This window comes from Melospiza melodia, chromosome 3 (assembly GCF_035770615.1).
Source record: "Melospiza melodia melodia isolate bMelMel2 chromosome 3, bMelMel2.pri, whole genome shotgun sequence".
Classification (NCBI taxonomy): domain Eukaryota; kingdom Metazoa; phylum Chordata; class Aves; order Passeriformes; family Passerellidae; genus Melospiza; species Melospiza melodia.
The window spans coordinates 115,408,917-115,428,131 of record NC_086196.1 but is presented as its reverse complement, the minus strand read 5'-3'; the positions used below and the strand labels follow the sequence as shown (position 1 = coordinate 115,428,131).

Here is a 19,215-nt window from a genome sequence, read left to right as displayed (position 1 = left end):
CTTCTCCCACCGCGGGCGGGCGGGCGGGCGGGCAGAGGGAAGGAGAAGGAAGGAAGGGCCGCCTCCCCCGCTCCTCCCTTGGCTCTCTCAGAGGCCAGGTGGTGGCGGCGAAGGGCGCGGGAGGCGAGGGGAGCGCTGCCGGCGGGAACGGCAGGTGAGGAGCGCGGGGCGCCCGTGGGGAGCGCGGGGCGATGCCGGAGTGACCGGGCCCGGGGCACGGGGGGCGGTACGCGCTGCCCCTGCGGCGGGCGGCAGTGCCCAGAGCTGTGCCCCAGAGCCCGGGTTGTTGCTTTACAGCCCTTCCGTGGGGCCGCCGGCACTTCCTCAAAGTGCAAGTGGCGCTGCCGAGGGTGCTGCGGGCCCCCCTGGCACCTCCAAGCTGCGCCAGGCAACAGAGAGACTTCGGGACCTCTCTTGACCTTAACCCCGCGTGGGTAGCGCCTGGCTCCAGCACGATTCATCTTTCTCCATTGAAGTTTGGGGCTGTGAGGGCTAAAATCTGCGGAGAGCTCGATGTGTAGAGCCACTGGTGCTTTTCCATAGCTGCGCTGGCCACAGTGTGCTGCAGAAATCCCGAGTGGAGGCAGCAGTAGCCCGAGGACACGTTTCTGGCCTGTGTGATCCACCCGTGCCAGGCCTTGCAAGCTCCCACGTGGAGCCCGGGAGCTGGGGCACGTTCCCGAGCAGATCCAGGCTTGAGCTGGAGGCTCTAAGATGTGGAGCCCTGACGGTTTGGGTTTGGTTGGGTTTAATTCTGAGGGGTTCCTTGTCCTCGTTGCTTTGCTTGCCCCGTTTTCGAGCCCAGGCTTTGTTTGTGCTGCGTACTCCAGTAGATTTACAAGTGTTTGTGTTGCCTTATCTTCAAACTGAAACCTCCTGGTTGGAAGAGGAAGTGGAGAGGTAAAGAGCAGCTTTAGGGAGTGATGGAGTGCCAGGATTAGTGCACTGAGGCCATGCTTTTCCGAGCTGGTGAAAGAAAGGGTTTCACCCACCCCTTGGGCTGCTCATTTTCACCCGTGTCAGCACAGGCATTTGTGTGCAGAATTAGACTGGGAAGTGAAACCTAATTTATAGATGCCCAAAAAAATCCAGATCAGTTCCTAAATGTTTTCGCTGGCCCAAGAGGGCAGATGAGACTGCTGCTTTTCTGTAACAATATTGGTTTATAGTGGAACAAGTGTGGGCAAAAGTAGAGTTCATCTGCCAGACTGCACCCCTGTGCTCCTGAAATAAAATCCCATAGTTCTCATCCTCTGGCCATGGGTTACTTTTGCAGTTGTTTATTGATGCTTAGGAGCATGACTAGGGGAATTTTGCCTTTTCTATAGTCAGGATTTTTGTTTTGCTATGAATATATTGCAAGGACTGCTGTGCTGTGCACCTTGTATTGCACTTGTGCTGAAAGCCTCCCCTGCCTGGGGGACCAGCTCGGGATCTGGGTCTTGGGTGCTTTAGGAGGGCCACAGCCCTTCCCCTCCACAGGTACCCCCTGCTCTAGTGCATACCTAAGCTCATAAATCCATGTGGCACGTGGCAGCACAAATTCAAAATCCTTTATCCCAGAGGCAGGAAAGGCAGTGTTCCCAGTGTCCAACACAATGCCTTTATTTACCAAGGCAAGCCAAGCAAACCTCTTGGATAAGTACCAACCCTTGTTGGTTTAGTAAGTGTTTAGTGTAAAGGTGTAGGCTGGCACATGCAAGAACCCAGTTAACAACACAGCCTGCTCCATAGTGTGGCTTGGCCTCTTGGAGTCACACAGTTATGAAGCTGCAGCTCTCTGACTTAGGGCTCTCTGTGTGTGTCTGTAATTTTGGAACTTCAGGGCAGATTTCCAGCCCCATCCCAGTGAAACTTGCTGGTACGTTGATTTCCCTCTAAAATGATGGCTTTGAGCAGGTCAGATTATTCATTTATAATGTCATTTGTTTAAGGGGAAATCCATCTAATCTTTAACACATACACATTCATTGCCTTTATGTTTGGAATCACTTTCCTTGTTAGTCGATTTTGTCATTATTACTTCATCTCTCTTATCTTTTTGACAATACATTTTGTAACAAAGTCATTGACATCAGGTTTTAAATTACTATGGACTCATTTTTAAGAAGAACTACAACAGACTGTAACGTTGTTACATCTCTTCTGGCTTAGTTATTTTCTATGTTGAAAGCAGTCTGTGTAGGGCCCCTTCAGAGAGAGTCTGTGAGCTGGGCTCTCGTGTGTTGTTGAAAGTTTGCAATAAATGGAATTCATCCATTTTAGTGCCTATGCCTCAACTGCAAAGGCCTTTTTCAGGACAGGGAGCTGTCTCACTGCTTAAATATCACAAATCCTGCCTGCAGCACCTGTTACCTTATACCTACAAGCTCTTTCTTCAGCAGAACCCAGCTGATGATAACCAAAGCTTCTACTTGGAGCGTCTCCTGTAGTTTGGCTTGGCATGATTACTGTTCACCTGTCCTGGCAGGAGCCTGGTGGGATCTCAGACAATTCACCCTGCTGAGAAGGACACGTGCCTACATCCCTGTGCAAGTCAGCAGGAACTGCAGATCTGTGTCTGGATAATGCTGGCAGAGAGCCACTAAAGTTGTCTCCCCTTGTATGTACCCAAATAGGTAAAACTGCTCTCTGGATTTGGTCCTGTGGGAGCAAGCTGGCAAAACTGCAAAAGTAAACTTGGATTTGCAGTAAAAATTAGAGGTCTAAGCGTACAAGTCAACAAAATGCCTTTGTTCCCTGTAGGCTTTGCAGTGTCCAGGCTGGCAGACTAGCACCGGGTGGTGGGCAAACCCAGCTAAAACTGAGCTATATCTACCCAAATGGAGGCAACTGGGTTGGGGGCGTGGCAAAATCAGAATGAAACCAAAAAATTCCACATTCCTATCTTGCAAGAGCAATTGCAGGAGCAGAGTCTGGTTCAGAGGTAACAAGATAACACTTCTGAAGTTCCATCCAAGGCCGCTGTGAAGTCCTGGCAGCATGGAATGATGTTGAGACTGGGGAGAAATGCATTTGTTTCAGAGTAGAAGAGAAACATCCTGTTCGTTTGGTTGGTTTGCTTTTGCAGAGCTTACACAGACCTTTCCCAAGATGGTTTCCTCAAATGAATATGGGTCACACACCTGGGACCTCTTGCTGACAGTTGATCATCAACATGAAGGTGTAGATAAGGAATTTCCACTACAGGTCACAGGGGATCTTCATGTTGGAGGACTGATGCTGAAATTAGTAGAAAAAATCAGTGAGTAAAGACCTGTTTCTTTTACAGTGTTACTAAATAATATGTGCATCTTTCCCTCTCTGAAGAAAAGCTTCTGTGTGTTTTGAAATGGTACTCCCTCATTTCTGTCTCACAGCACAGTGTGTGGAGCTTTTCGTGGTCAGAAAACCAGAAACCCCTCCCTGTGTTCCACCCTCTGTGTTACCATAGTACCAACAAAACTTTGGGGCTGCCTTTTGGTTAGACAAAAATAATTAAACCAGACAAACTACTCAAATCCCTTTCCAGCAGGATGGTACAGCTGTGTGGTTTGGGGGGCAGGAGAGGTAGGTGATGCCCTGTTTATGCACCCATGGCTGTCAGACGGGATCAGTTGTTAAAAGGAACTTCAGGAGTTCCTGTCACCTGTGCTGTTGTGGTGTTCTAACCTAAGTCTGAGCCATGTTATCCATTGCATAGACACAGTAGGGAAGAGCTGGGAAAAGCCAAGACTAGCCAAGTCAAAGTTAGGAAGTGAAAAGTAAAATCCCCTGTGTGCAGGGGAGCACAGGAAGAGAATGTGAGATCAGTTCTGTCCCCTCTGCACACTTAGACACTCGGTTCAGCCGGAAACTGCTGGTAGCCACAGTTTCCACTGAGTCAGAAGAACAATTTTCACAGTATTCTTTTTTAATATTCAGCTGGTGTGAAAAGCTTTCTGTATTAATATTTAAAGCAAATCTGTAACTGACTTGTGTCAGCAGCTGTCTTGAGACACAAAAAGTTAGCAGCTCTTACCAGGGGACCCCAAGATAGGACAGGGCTCTGCTGTGTTATCTATGGACATGCTGAGGAACAGCCTCTGCCTCATGGAGCTGGTGAGGAACAAGGATTGGTGCAGAGACTGAAATAGCTTGGCCAAGATCACACAGAAGCTTTACCTGCTACTACATATTGACATCTGGGAAGTTATCTAATTTTGGAATTCCCATGGAATTAAGAGCAGCAATACTTTTATCTCTCTCCTTGTGCACGTGCTCCTACTCAGCTGTGTGTCACCAAGACTTCCATGGAATTGAAGCTGGTTCTTAACGCTGAGATGAGCTGCTCAGTGCTGCTGCCAGGAGGCTGTGGAAGAGCTTGTGCCCATCTGGGTGACAGGAGATTTTGTAGGAGGATTTTCAGCTTGCACTGACAAGTTCTGAGCTGGAACCCGTTGTTGTTAGTCTTTATCCCACCACAATCCCAGCAGTATTGCACCACAGGTAGCACCAGATTCAGGAGCTGTTCTTTCCCAATGGATATCCACAGACTAAGGCAGTGCCACAGTCAGCACCTAGGTTAGATCTTCAGGGAAAACAAAGTTGGTTCTCAGTGACTGCCACAAGAATTCAGCAAACAGGGTCTAGGTTGGGACCTGTAGCTGCTGCTTTAATCTAAAATATTTTTGTTTGCAGAGACCTGCTTCCAAATCAAATGTTTGGTATATTTGCTCCATAGTTTGTTAGTAACCATTTTGTATTTTCCTAGAAATAGCACAAGATTGGTCAGACTATGCTTTCTGGTGGGAACAAAAAAAATGTTGGCTTTTGAAAACCCACTGGACACTGGATAAATGTGGGGTGCAGGCAGATGCTAAGCTGATCTTCACTACTCAGCACAAAATGCTGCGGCTTCGCTTGCCAAACATGAAGACTGTGAGACTGAAAGTCAGCTTCTCTTCCATGGTGTTCAAAGCTGTCAGTGACATCTGCAAAATGCTCAGTAAGTAAAGATAAACCTCCTCTGGCTACTAAGCTGGAGCATTTATTGGTGACTGTTTTGATGTGAAGTCCTTCCTCACAAAACTGTTTGGCTCAAAGAGAAATGTGAGACAGGTTTTTGGTGGTTTCAGTATGCAATGCATGTCAGTGGTTCTTTGTGATAACTGATGCAAGCACTGTCAGCAATGTGTCCCATGAGCTGCAGGAGTACTGGATAGTCAAAGCTGGCAGTTTTCTAGGAATCTTTGTCCTCCTGGAGCAGGACTTGGTCCTGATTATTCTGTGCCAGTGACTAAGAGCATAAGATTATCAATGTCCTACACCAGCCTTCACCACAGGTAATTTTACTGGTGTCAACTGATTTATCACCTATTTTCACTAACATTAATAACATCCAACTCTGCCTACATGTGTTCACTTCAGATGTAGCACGTTTTAAATGTTCAAGACTTCTGTATGCCCAGATCTGTTCAGGTCAGGGCACACCTAACAACCCCAGCCCAGCCCATGAATGTCTCACAGCACTGAGTCCCTCACTCTTCCCAAAAAATGGAGCATTTCCAAGCAGAGGGTTTGGAGCATGCCAGATGTGTGCCTGTGACCAATGGGAATCAGTTGAGTCTACAAGCAAAAAATCCCTTTGGTTTAGGGTAAAAATAGGGATTCAATTCCTCATCTTAATTTAGATCTTCAAAGCTTACACTCATCTTCAGAAGGGATTTACTGCCTCATATTGATCCACTTTCAATTTCATCTCCTAGCAGTAGATTGTGAAAGGTGCAATGTCTTTATTATACCTAACAGCTCTGATATTATGATGCCATAATTGTCCAACTGGCATTTGGCCAAATTAAATATTTCTGCATTTTCCCTCCAGGTTGAGTCAGTACAGAAACACTGTAACTTTAAATGAATGAGTGAATACTGTCAAAAATGTCTTTGCTTACCCCAGGGTAAAAGTGTTTTTCAGAAATGAAGGGCCAGGTTTGTGACTGGAAATACCTGTCTGGATTAGTAGTGCATTAGAGAACAGTGAGAACCAAGACAGAATCTTGTATGAGAAATGCATTGAATAATAAAAGGCATGAACCTCAATTACAATGGTTCTTGCTTATCCTTAATTCAGATGTTTCACAGAGGTTATTATGCTCAAAGGTGACTGCAGAGCTGTTAGGGAGAAAGAGCTTTTTCCTGGCATTCTACAATGCAGTTACACTTCCTACAAAAGGAGATTTAAATCCTGTCCAAACTCACTCTTACAGCCCAAAGTCTTTGGCCTTGCTATAGAATTAGTGGATTTTCCACAGCTTCTACTTTCAACCTGCTAAAAATAAAGTCCAGATTGCAACATGAAGCTTCCTGAAATGCTGTTACCAACCATGGGTGCTCTTTTGGATGTAATCATCTTGCTTCACTTCCCAAACTGCCTCTGTAGATATCAGGCGGCCAGAAGAACTCTCTTTATTGAAGCAATCAGAAGGCACACTCAAAAAGAAAAAGAAAAAAGACAAGAACAGCAAAGAACCAGCTACAGAAGATATTTTAAACCTGTGCAACTCTCCAGTGAGTTCTGGATTACCAGGTAATGAAAAATCAATGTGATTTTATTGTTCTGACTGGAAGTCAAAAGGAGGAAGAAATTCTTTGTTACACAAAGGAGGCCAGTTTCATGTAGGATGGTCTTGGAGACACAGTGGGCCTGAAATCAGTGGCTTCAGGAAATTTCCAATATGTCAGTATTTCCCTGTTGTCCCTAGAAATGTGTTCATTGCCATTGACATGAGAAAGGCCACACTAGAAAACAGATTGTGGCCCTGCACACAGGATGTGCTGCTGCCCTTTGAAAAAGAGGGACAAGAATTAAAATATTCATGAAATTTGGCAACCTGCAAGGAAAATGAGGAATAAAGGCTTGAAAGCATGTGTTTCCTGTGTCCAACACAAGTGAGATCTCACAGAGCAGCAAAGAGCATTTCTGTCCCTGAGGTCACTCACCTGTGAAAGGACAAGGGCAGCTGCAAACAGCAGAAAGGAGACTCTCTTGAAGGAAAAGGGGTTTATGATGGGAAGTGGTGGACAGGACCATTTTTCATGACAATAACATGATGCTCTTAACTTGCAGCCAATTCAGGTTTGTATAGTAAGACCATGACACCCATTTATGATCCTGTCAGTGGCTCTCCAGCTTCCTCCACCATGACCTGGTTCAGTGATGGTTCCACAGCTGAGCAGAGCTCCAGCATCCTGGCCCTCAGCCAATCCCCCTGCTCCCCAGAGATGCTGGCAGAGATGTACCAGCCACGGACTTTGGCTGACAAAGCCAAGCTCAATGCAGGGTAAGGTGCCTCTCTGAGACCCTTTGGGTTCAAAATGAGGAGTGGTGGCATCGTGCAGGCTCTGGGCTCAAGTCTGTTGTTAGATGAGGGTAAATTCATTTGAGCACAGTGGGCACAGCTAAAGGACAGTTTGGATAGCAAACTCCAAAGGCTTTAAGTAGACACTGGAAAGAGATGTGGATAAGTTCAATAATTTTGCATTAAAAAGAGGTGACTGAGTTCTGCACAAGTAAACATTGCTTATTGTATATACACAGAAAATGGAAGTTGGAAATCTATATGAATGCTCCACCTTCTTGAGTTACATGAATTTCCCCTGGATTTAGAGGAATTAGAGCTGTTTGTTCCCCCTTTTGTTTCACAATTGCACTGGAGCTCTGCAGGTGTGATGGTTTCTCCTGTACAGATGGATCTGTGGGTTGTTTTCTTCCACAGCTGGCTGGATTCATCTCGATCACTTATGGAACAAGATGTTCAGGAGGAAGATCAACTTCTTCTACGCTTTAAATATTACACTTTCTTTGATTTGAATCCCAAAGTAAGAGCCTTGTTTTTATTGCTATTCATTGTTTGCCTGTTTTCATGTCAAGGAGCTATACAGCAATATAGAATATATATAGCTCCATGTAGAATTTTAGCCAGGATTTGTAACAAGCCTTCAGAGAGATCAAATTCAGCTTCTCTCAGCTATGGCTGCACTTTTACCCTCTGGACCCTGAATTGCTGTTCCTCACATGAAATGAGATCTTAAATTTAAAGATGGGATCTGAAGAGCATCAGAAACAGTATCCCTGTTTACAGAGGGGCTGCTTTACTTTCTGCACCTCTTTTAACAGGAAAAATTAAGGAGAATACTAGACTAGCAGTATCCTAAATGATCTAAGGGGTCCTGGTTTTGAAATTTGGCTTTACAATCACATTAATATTGAACTGTCCTCATTGAATTTCACAGCTTTTCTGGGCTGAAGCCCTCAGAAGAAATCAGGGCACTTTCCAGTTTATTTGGCATGTTTTTGGGTGAAATGGCACCCCCACTAAAATCCAGGTACATGTCTCAACTTCAGCAGCCCAAACATTTCCCTTCTCTGCCCCAGCCAGCCCTGGAGCCATAGGATGAAATGCCCAAAAGAGCTTCAGGCAACCAAATATCTCACCTTTTCTGGGAGAGGTCACACTCCAAGGTTTGCCCTCCCATCACCTACATTTCAGCAGCTCTGGGCCTTGAACATTTCTGTGAGTCACTTCAGCTTATTAACCAAGTAGATAATAAGGAGTAATCACTATCCAAAAAACAGATAGTGAATTAAAGCAGATCTGGCAAATCTCAAGCCAGTGCAAAGCCAGACAGAACCAGAAGTGAAAAAGTCAAGAGCAGAAGAAAGGAAATGAGGAACAAGAGAGTTCTGCAGGTCACATTTGTCAGCTGTGTCACGTGAGTGTGGTCTCACATTTTGGTTACACCAGTCCAAGGCTTCCTTCAAAAGGGGATGTTGGGCCTCACTTTCTGCCCCAGCCAGGGGCTCCTGGCTGGTTTGGTGTAGGCTCAGCCAGCCGTGGGAGCAGGCACACAATCACAGGAGCTGGTACTGGGCAAGGAGGGAGCAGAGGAGGGAACCCATCACAAAGCAGTGTGGCTGAGGCAGCTGGATCAGCTGCAGCTGGCCCGAGGCTGTGCCTGACCCCCTCTTTGCTGTTCCTTCCCTGCAGTACGACGCCGTGCGCATCAACCAGATCTACGAGCAGGCGCGCTGGGCCATCCTGCTGGAGGAGATCGACTGCACCGAGGAGGAGATGCTCATCTTCGCAGCACTGCAGGCACGTACCCGAGCCCGGGGCTAAACCTGCTCCCCCAACAGGCAGGCACAGGTTAGGACAAGGCCAGCACACAGCCCAGGAGCTCTGCTTGGATTGGGGTCTGCTCCTGGGGTGAGAAACACTCGGCAGCACCCATCAGCTAAAGCAGCTGAATTCAGTGGCAGCACTAACACCATTAGTCACACAATTATGGAAACAGTAACTAACATTATCTGCATTACTAACATTATCTGCACTTTGATATCAGTGTTAGTATGAAGTGTGGTTTCCTGTACCAGCTACCATCCCTTCATCTCTTCTTCCTGGAATTCCTGTAATACACCATGAGTACACCATGTGAACATCTCCCAACAGCCAGGAAAATGCCACAGCACAATGTGAAGATAGGGAAACTATGGAGTACTTGGGAATTGAACATGACTGAGCATGGCTTAGTCTCTGACCATAGGTAATAAAGCACAAACCTGCTTTAATAATCAATTCCTTCCTTTTAAATGTAAACAGAGCTGCCAAGAATTCACAGCCTGTCACTGCAGAGCACCAGAGCACTTTGCTTCCAAGTTTCCACCTTGTATGGATGGCAGGAGTGGGGATCCAAATGTAGCAGCCTCCCAGAGCAGGGGCAATTATTCAGCAAAGGAACACAAACACTGATCATTAGAACAGGAAACCATTAGAGCCATTGCACAGGAGCCACAGTGGCCATGGCTGTTTCCTTGGGAAAACCCCTGATTCCTGCAGAACTTCACACAGTTCTCCAAGACCCAGGAGAACCAATGATCTGTTTTGAAACACTGTGATTGTGTGTTGATAATTGCTGCATTGACTATTGGATGCTGTTTTATTTTAGTACCATGTCAGCAAGTTATCATTATCATCAGAGACACAAGATTCCACCTGTGAGTCAGAAGTGGATGAAGTAGAAGCCGCCCTTTCCAATCTGGAAGTGACACTGGAAGGTGGAAATAAAAGCAACATTTTGGTATGTCCTTTGGGATCCCAGAATAATTTCTTTTGCTGTGCCAAATCTGTTGACTCTCATGGGCCTTCCTGGTTCTTGATTTTTTTAACAGTTGATTACAGAGTGCATTGTACTAAAATTGTTCCTTATTATTCCTGATTAGGAGGACATCACAGACATCCCGAAACTCGCTGATAATCTCAAGCTAGTTAGGTGAGTTGTTAAAATTAACAATAAAACATACAAAACCAAAAGCTTAACCTTACAAGAGATCTTTTGAGTTTTTCATTCTAATCTAACAGTACATGTGGCAGTTATAAATAGACAAATCCCCAGATAGGTCTAACCAGCCTAATAATATTCTCTTCCAGTCTTTCTCTTCCTGCTTCTGACAGTGTTGCTTGGCAAATCTCTGCCACTCCTGGGATGCTGGGTAGCTGTGTTTGTACTTATTAAAGACCCTGCTGTCTGTATTTCCTAGTGCTCCTCTAGAGTCATCATCTCTAAACAAAACAGCCTAAGTTTTATTTTCAATCATATTTACTTTTTTTTTTCCCACTAAGACACCAGAAGAAACTTGCAGTTCTCCCTGAGAAGAATTTCTGAAAGTGAGCCCAGGAAATGTATTTTTTAAACAAAAGAAACATCCAAATTACTCCTTTCTTACTGAACAAGGAGTCTGTTTTTTCTAATATCAAAATGGGTTTCTGTGATCCCATTGTAGTCTCTTGTTTTATGGGTGATTTAATGACTGTAGAGACCTCAAGTCTGTAGTGCCTTTTATCACAAAACAGTCTTTGTGTTTTAGAGAGATAAAGTGTTCTGTTTTATAAGTATTTATCAGATTCATCCGTTGACAGATGGTATTTTTAATCTAGGAACTGAAAACTGCACCTGAAAATTTTTAACTGTTATTAACTGCTAACAATTGTTAATTATTAATTTCCAATTTGGAATTTTATTTGACATACTTATTATGAAGGTGGCTTAAGGTGAAAGGGAATTAAGGCTTTTAACAATGGATTATTTATTTTTCCCCAGCAGTAGAACAGTTTGCTTTTATAAGCATTCAGCAGTTATTTATCATCATGAAAAGGTTCCTATATAAATTATAAAGCCTAAGGCACTGTGGAATCCAGGTATTCTTCAAACAGCAACACTTTGTGGCTGTAATTATTTGATTAACTGTAAACCTGGATGCAAAGCTGTGCATGTCCCAGTGCTTCCTGTTCCTGTGGTGAACTTTTATTCCTGTTTATTCACAGTATGCACCACAGTAAATGCTGCTTTCAGGTGGGGACAGTATTGTGGAGAATTGCAACATTTTTTTCAAAAACAGCAAGAAGAAGCTTTCTAAAAAGTTTTCAGCAACATTTTCAGGGATATAAAAATAATTTTATCTGTCTAAAAAAATTATAGTCCCTTATTTTTGAAGAATGTTGCTGTATCAGAAAACTAAAAACCAAATTATTTGGTAGTTTTGAAAATATAAGGTTTTTAATTAAAACATAAAAATTGTCATTTTCTAGAAAAGATTTTAAATCTGCATTTTTAGAGAGGATCTGGGGATATATAATAAGAGTATATATAGTACATCACTGCTTTCCAGCTAGTTCTATACTTTTTGTACCATCCCCTTAGATTTAAAGGGAAACACTGGATTTTTTTTTCTTTTTTTCTTCTTTTTCACTTCATTGATGACCTTTGTCACTAACCATGAAGTATTTCTCCACTCAAATTTTCTCTACTCACATGCTAACACCTCTGGTTTTCTGTCCTGAAGGGCTACAAAGCTTCTGTAAACTTAGTGAAGAAATAGAGTTTTGTTGTGTTAGATATGATTCAGATTAAGCCAGAAAAGCTGATCTCTGCTTCCTTACAATGAATATGAGTTGGTTTTATGAGTGCAGATATTCAAGATAAGGCAAGAAGGTATTCAAGATATGAAAAACTGATGCAAATTCATGGTAATAAATCAGGGGTTACATTTGTGCTACTGAGTTCATGGGAAGGATTAGTCTGTTAGAAGGGAATGGCTTTGATTAGGAATGGAGGAAATAAGTGAGAAAAAATCACAGATGGGATTCAGCTAAAATCTGGAGCAAAAACCACGTCCATACCTGGGATAACCTGGACTGGATCCAGGCATTTCCCACCCCCTTAGAGGTGTCATAACCAACCAAAGCCATGGGTATGGCCTTGAATTTCAGAGGCTCTGCAGTGTTTCTGAGAGACTTTTCAATTTTATGTGTTGAAATAAACCAATGGGATTTCTTTTTTTCTGGTAGGCCCAAGAAGCTGGCACTCAAAGCTATCAAGACATACTGGTTTGTCTTCAGAGACACTTCAATATCTTATTTTAAAAACAAGGAATCTGCACAGGGAGAGCCTATTGATAAACTAAACCTGAAAGGTAGGAATTCTCCTTTCTTTGATTTTTCTTTTGCATCTGTGAACTGGGTAAAACAAATCCCTGCTAGAGTCAGGAAGGCAAGCACAGCAGCATTTGTCTGGGAGCTTTTTCAGCTCCTGAGACTCCTAAGCAGGCAGATTGCACCTGCAGAAGAGGCTTACACAGAAAGGATTCAATAGTTTAACCTGAGCTGGGATTATCAGAGCTGATTTGTAAAATCCCCTGCACTGCTGAATTCTTCAAGCTGAGCCCGGTAGGGAATTTGGCTTGTGGGATGCTTTATTTCCAAATACTTCCACTCTACATTAAAAGGAGTGTTCCCCTGTGTCCCTGGCACACACACAGTGGCAGCAGAAGATTAGGGAGGGTGCCATGGGCAGGAAAGCCAGAGCTGTCTCTGCATTCTGCTGTGCAGGGACAGCTCCAGGGCCTTCCCTGGGCCTTGTCTGTGTGTGCCTGGGGATTCCCGTGGCTGGAGGAGGGGCCCTGGCTGTGCACACACACACAGCACCCTGTGCACAGACACATCCACCTCTGCTCCTGGCTGTGCACACACACACAGCACCCTGTGCACAGACACATCCGCCTCTGCTCCTGGCTGTGCACACACACACAGCACCCTGTGCACAGACACATCCACCTCTGCTCCTGGCTGTGCACACACACACAGCACCCTGTGCACAGACACATCCACCTCTGCTCCTGGCTGTGCACACACACACAGCACCCTGTGTAGCCTCCATCTACCTCTGCTCCTGCAGGGACATTCTTTATTCAGCATCAGGGAACCCATGATGCCCAGTACCCATCCCAGAAGAAACCTTTGAAATACAAGATTGACCCCTGTGAACAAATCCCAATGTGCATATCCTCAGTAGGTCAGAGAATGCCTGGAAAAACACCAAGCAGCCCTTTCCAGCAGTTCCTCTCCATTTCGAGTGCTGAGCATTTCCTGAGACCAGGCTGAGGTTTTGGGAGCACTCCCATCCCTTCACTTCCACGTGGGCCCACGGGCTCCCTGAGCTCAGAGCATTCATCACCCTGGCAAGCCAGACCAGGCAGGGAATGGAACAAAACCCTTTCATTAGGGCCTAAGCTTCAAGGTCTTGGCCCTTAGTCTCAAAGAACAACAACCACAAAGCACTAAGTTCCTTAGTGTTAAAGCAGTAATTAAAGCTACTGATATAGTAATGAAATAAATTCATTTCCTTCTGATTCCCTGTGATCTAGGATGTGAAGTTGTACCAGATGTAAATGTTGCAGCGAAGAAGTTTGGAATCAAGTTACTAATTCCTGTTGCAGATGGCATGAACGAAGTATATTTAAGATGTGATAATGTGAGTAATAAGACAAGAGAAAATTTGAATTCAAGATTTATGGCAGATTGTCCTGCTCCAGAATTTGTATAGAAAAATGAGGATGCTGCAGAGAGTTAATTATCTAAATCTTTAGAAAATTTAAGAATGATGTTGTGACCTAACAAATACATAATTGTTAAATACATAATAAGGACAGTAAGTCACCTTGTGCTTACCATCAGGCTGGTAGGAAAAAAGCCAGAACAAACTATCAAACAATAAAAAGAAGTTACAGTATTTTGTTCCAGTGTTGTCAGAGAATTGAAGTTTGGATTTTGTTTTCTTTTTTCTTAATTAGAACTCTCCCCATTCAGATGAGGAGAGCATGATAAGGGTCTTACATTAGTTTTCAGTTTATGTATCAGATCAAATTGTGTAAAAAGTGTTCAGTAGGTGAACACCAGTCATGCAATAAAATCTCCAAGAGAATCTATTTCAAGGTACTGGATTTCTTAGAAAATTTAAAAGCTAGGTGTAGCTGGAAGCAGTCCAGCCAGGAAGGAAGAACAGAACAAACCCCTGTCTGTGTTCCAGGAGGATCAGTACGCTCGGTGGATGGCTGCCTGTGTTCTGGCCTCCAAGGGCAGAACGATGGCCGACAGCTCCTACCAGCCCGAGGTGCAGAAGATCCTTTCCTTCCTGCAGATGAAGAACTGGACCATGTGTTCCCAGGCTGCCTCTGAGCCAGAGAATGTGGATATGAAACCTGAGTGCTTCGTCTCTCCACGCTACACCAAAAAATTCAAGTCCAAGCAGGTACCTGAGTGTGGCTGCTGGCTGGGCGTGGGCCATCCCAGGGGCTGCCCTGGGATGAGGCTGGATCAAAGCAGCACTTGGAAGCCACGCAGTACAGCTCCCTGCAGCAGTCCTTTGTCCCTTTACGAGAGGCCTTTTCTTCAGATGAACACAGGGACGGGTGTTCTGGCACCTCTCCTACATCCATACCCTGGCTTAAGTCACCCATGATGTTCTGCTCCTGATAACTCTGTTCCCTTCCTGAAATTATCTTCAGAGTATCAAAGGGAGCATTTTATGGATTGCAAGCCACTGTTTCCATCTGAATCAGCAGGGTCTTTGGGTCCTCTTGTCCTTCAAGTCTTTCCTTACTCTGCACCTAATTCCTTGTCCTGCTTTTGCTGTGCAAGATCTCAGCCTCCCTGCCCTCAGGAGGGTCCCCAGAGCAGTGCATGGAGCCAGGGCAGTGCCTCACAGAGCCAGACCTGAGACCTTGCTGTCCCTTTTGCCCTCTGCCCTCGGGATGTGTCCCCAGGTGTCCTCTGTGCTGCATCTGCACAAACAGTGACAACAAAGTGTTGAACACAGCACAGACCTCATGATTTCTGATTTAGTGAAAGCAACAGGATATTTGTTCTCCAGTCAGCTGAAAACTTTCTCTCTTCCTGTGTTTCCCAGCTGACTGCCCGAATTCTGGAAGCCCACCAAAACGTGTCCCAGATGTCCCTGGTGGAGGCCAAGCTGCGTTTTATCCAAGCCTGGCAGTCCCTGCCTGAGTTTGGTTTGTCCTACTACGTTGTGAGGTAATTGCACTCTCACATCAAGCTGCCATAACGAGTTCATGCTCAGTGATTTGCAGGAAGTTCTTTGACACCGTGTTCCAAGAACATTTTGTGGTTTTCCCCCACAGATTTCTTTTAATTTTAGTGATTTCCATACTGCTGGTTTTGCTATAGGAGCAGCCCCCAGTATCTCCATTCCTGGAGTGAGACTGCATTACCTCTGCCTTGGTACAGACCTCTTGGGTTCAGCCTGGTAACCTCTCACTAGCATTAAACCCTTACTGTCATAAACTCTCCAAAATGTATAAAATGCCTGTCTAATTGGTGTGCTCAGGTTTGCAGGATGTGTTCACTCTGACCCTTGCTCATTGCAACATGATAAAATGCTAATTCCTTTTGTATTTCATTAAGAAAACAGCAAATTATCCATTTTTAAGGCTAATCTGAAAGAGCAGTGAGCACAAGAAAGGTCCCATTGTGTTCACAGCAGCTTCCCTGGACACAGCAGAGGTCTGACCTGCAGCCTTTTCTCTTGACAAAACACCAAAAAGCTGAAAATTGCTGACACAACCATACTCGGAGGCACCTTCCTTAATTTATGTTTAACACCCCTTCCAGGGCAGGCTAGGAATCATCTGGGGTACAAACTGATCTGCACTATTGAACTGTGACTTGTCAAAATCCAGTAGCCTCATGTGAACTGTGATTGTGCTGGGCCTTGGATGTCCCAGGTCCCAGACTGTGCCTGGCAGTCACTTGAGAGAGCCCTGCTTGTTTGGAGCCAGAATTCTCCCTGAATTCCATGCCCAAAATGATCCCTGATCCTGTTGAATTTACTGCCACAGGTACAGATTTTTTACCCCATCTGTCACCATTAATCCTGTTAAAGACAAAACCAACCCAACAGCTAAACTGCATTTTGTAGTGATGAATTGCTGCAAACTGCTGGGCAGAATCTCAGTGGGGCATTAAGTAAAGCACAAATTGTGTCACAAATTTTTTCCCTGAGGTCCAGCTGCATCTAAAGAGAGAAGGTTCACAAACAGGATCAGAAATACTGAGAGTACTCACAGCAGGCAGATGAGATTTCTTTCAGCTTTCAGCATAAAGGCAGAGGAAGGTTGTTTCTCTTCCTAGCTATTCCCAACTCAGAAAATTTTGTCCTCCAAAGATTTTGATGCTTTTGTATTTATTTTTCATCTCTAATCAGATGAAAGTTGAAATGTTAAAATGCCTCAGTAATTTTGTAACGTGATATACTCAAAAACAGGTGTATATCAGTTGTTTTGATTATATAATTTAGGTTAATATAGGTTAATATAACTAGAGGAACATGTTTCAACTTTAGAGAAATGAAGCAACAAAAATTATTGTTGGCATCTTTTCCAGTAAAAATGTAATCAAGTTCATGCATTTGGGAGGAACAGTATTTTTTAGCAGGAAACAATGAAATGGAAAGATTTCAGCCAGGTCTACCTTCCTGACTATTTTCCATCTCACACCACGGCTCATCAGCCTGCACTTTTGCTTTATAACAAATCCTGTTCTAAAGATGAGTCCAAGCTCTCCTGAATCCCAGGCTGTGGTGACTTTTCCCACGTTTTCTGCACTTCCAGAGGAGAGCAGCTGAAATGTTTCTCTAGCCAGAAATCATTGCAAAGCAGATCTGCTCAGAGGCTTTGGTTCTTTTCAGGTTTAAAGGAAGCAAGAAGGATGATGTGCTTGGCGTGTCCTACAACAGGCTGATACGGATAGACATGGCCACAGGAGATCCCATCACCACGTGGAGGTTCTCCAACATGAAGCAGTGGAATGTGAACTGGGAAATCCGCCAGGTAAACCTGGGACAGCTCTGCCCTCAGCCCTTGCATTTCACACACTCAGGGATGCCTTCAGAAAATATTTTCAAGCCTCACTGATAAGATTTTGAACATGTGGTGACATGTTAGTCAATAAGCTGTCTGCAGTTTTTCTTAGTGGAGTCTGTAGTCAGAAATCAGAAATGAGAAGATCACCAGTTTTAAGGTTCCTACCAAGCTTGCTCTTTACAAGTTGCCCTTGATTTTGATAGGATGAAATAGAGACTCCAAGGTGAATTCCCACATGTTATGTTTACTGCTCTGTCAGTAAAAATCTCATTTCAATCTCATGCATCATCCTCTACATGGTGGTGGTTCAGTCTCTATTGCAGACTGAGGATACAGGAGCCCAGTTTGTTTTCCAAATCCCAAACTGAGATTGCAAAGCCTGCAACTCTGTGTCCATGTGTGGTCCCTGATTTGGGGCTTCAAAGCTTAAATCCAGCTCTATAAATTGTAGATTTCTGGGGTGGAACTGGTGTGAATTGAAGCAGCCTGGAAACTGTTCCTGCTTATGGAGTTTTCCAGGAACCAGGAGAGATCAGATACCCTCCCTACTGCTCTCCTGCAGTACTCCCTGCACCTGGAATTCTGGGCCAGGTTTACATTAAATCCCTCTCAAAAAAGGCAGAATCCACAATGATCAACTAAGCTCTGTTAGCTGCATTTTAGAGCTGTAGCTGGAATCAAAACCAGGATCCCAAAGGCAATTTAAGGACAGCACATTACAATGGGCAGATTAAATATTATTCATTAGACAAAGAATCAGGAGTGCCATTCCTGCTCTTCCCAGTGCTCACTTCATATCCCATTGGGAAAAAGCTTAAAGATTTTGTTGCCTGCTTGACCGAGCAAAATTATTTCACCACCAGAGGGCCCTGCTGTAGCAGCAAATCCAACCCCAAGCAGCCAAACGCCCCGAGCATACAGCAGGCCCAGAACTCTTGGTTGGCAGGGGCAGGCAGTGCTTTACCAGTGTTTGGGATCCAGCGGTGTCCTCACTCTTCTCTTTCTTCCCAGCCTCTCTGTGTCTGATTTTGCCACATCTCTTGTCCTTAGGTCGCCATCGAGTTTGACCAGAATGTGTCCATTGCTTTCACGTGCCTGAGTGCAGACTGCAAAATCATCCATGAGTACATTGGGGGCTACATCTTCTTGTCAACACGTTCCAAGGACCACAATGAAACGCTGGATGAAGAACTCTTCCACAAATTAACTGGAGGTCAGGAATGACGTGGAGTAAACTCTTCCACCTGCCTGCTTCTTTTTAGCTAAGACTACCAGAGATTAAACAAAAATATCTCTGTTAGTTGCTGGCTACTAATTGGTGTATGTGTCAGTCTTGTACTGTGACTGGGATGGTTTACAGCTTTTGTTAAATACTGATGTCAGTTTTGTTAAATACTTAAGGTCACTGGATGCAGTTTGGCAACTCCATCATCAATCCTTGAGAAAATTGAATCATCTTTGTTTTCCTTTTGTACAGTTCAATGTTTTTAAACAAATAGTGTCTAGCCACTGGAAAGTTTTTTAACCTAGTACTTTTAATTTCAGCTATCTGTTTGGGTATCCAGAACAAGTAACTTGAGGATATGGTACAGTGAATTTTCTTCTCTGTTACAGCCAGGCAACTTCCATTGTTAAACTGGCAATTGTTAAAGAGCCCAGCATTTATCAGAACTAAGGCTGAATAAATATGTATTTTAAAGCTCCACAGTTTGTCTAACGTTTACCCTGAGAACACAGAACATTCCAAAGTCCTGCAGACAAAGCTATTGGAACTCCTGTAGTGGTTACTCCGTTGCTCAAAAATGTAGAACCCATGTCCACCTTCATCCACTGAAGGGGTTTCCTGAAAGCCACAGAGCGTTCATCTTGGCAACACTGCATCCAAACAGTTCATCTTTTGAGGAACATTGTTACTTACCTGGTTGGAAAATGTGCTTTAGGAACTATCTAAAACTATTAAAACGGCTCTGAGCGTGTTTCTA

At 44.3% G+C, this 19,215-nt stretch overlaps 2 protein-coding genes across 5 annotated transcripts in view; one reads left to right on the top strand and one right to left on the bottom strand.

Annotated features, from left to right (window-relative positions):
• BMP2 (bone morphogenetic protein 2) overlaps positions 1 to 3,222 on the bottom strand; it is a 256,010-nt gene extending 252,788 nt beyond the window's left edge. For all 4 annotated transcript variants that reach the window (XM_063152820.1, XM_063152821.1, XM_063152812.1 and 1 more), the window contains exon 1: positions 3,126 to 3,222. The gene's annotated coding sequence lies outside the window, so the exon portion shown is untranslated. The remainder of the gene's footprint in view (positions 1 to 3,125) is intronic.
• FERMT1 (FERM domain containing kindlin 1) lies at positions 43 to 19,215 on the top strand. The gene is made up of 15 exons (XM_063152811.1): positions 43 to 154; positions 3,071 to 3,244; positions 4,733 to 4,966; positions 6,401 to 6,547; positions 7,088 to 7,301; positions 7,737 to 7,839; positions 9,009 to 9,116; positions 9,967 to 10,098; positions 10,241 to 10,290; positions 12,366 to 12,490; positions 13,721 to 13,827; positions 14,383 to 14,604; positions 15,262 to 15,386; positions 17,059 to 17,200; positions 18,284 to 19,215. The coding sequence occupies exons 2-15, from the start codon at positions 3,094 to 3,096 to the stop codon at positions 18,455 to 18,457; spliced, it is 2,034 nt and encodes a 677-aa protein (XP_063008881.1). The 5' UTR covers positions 43 to 154; positions 3,071 to 3,093; the 3' UTR covers positions 18,458 to 19,215.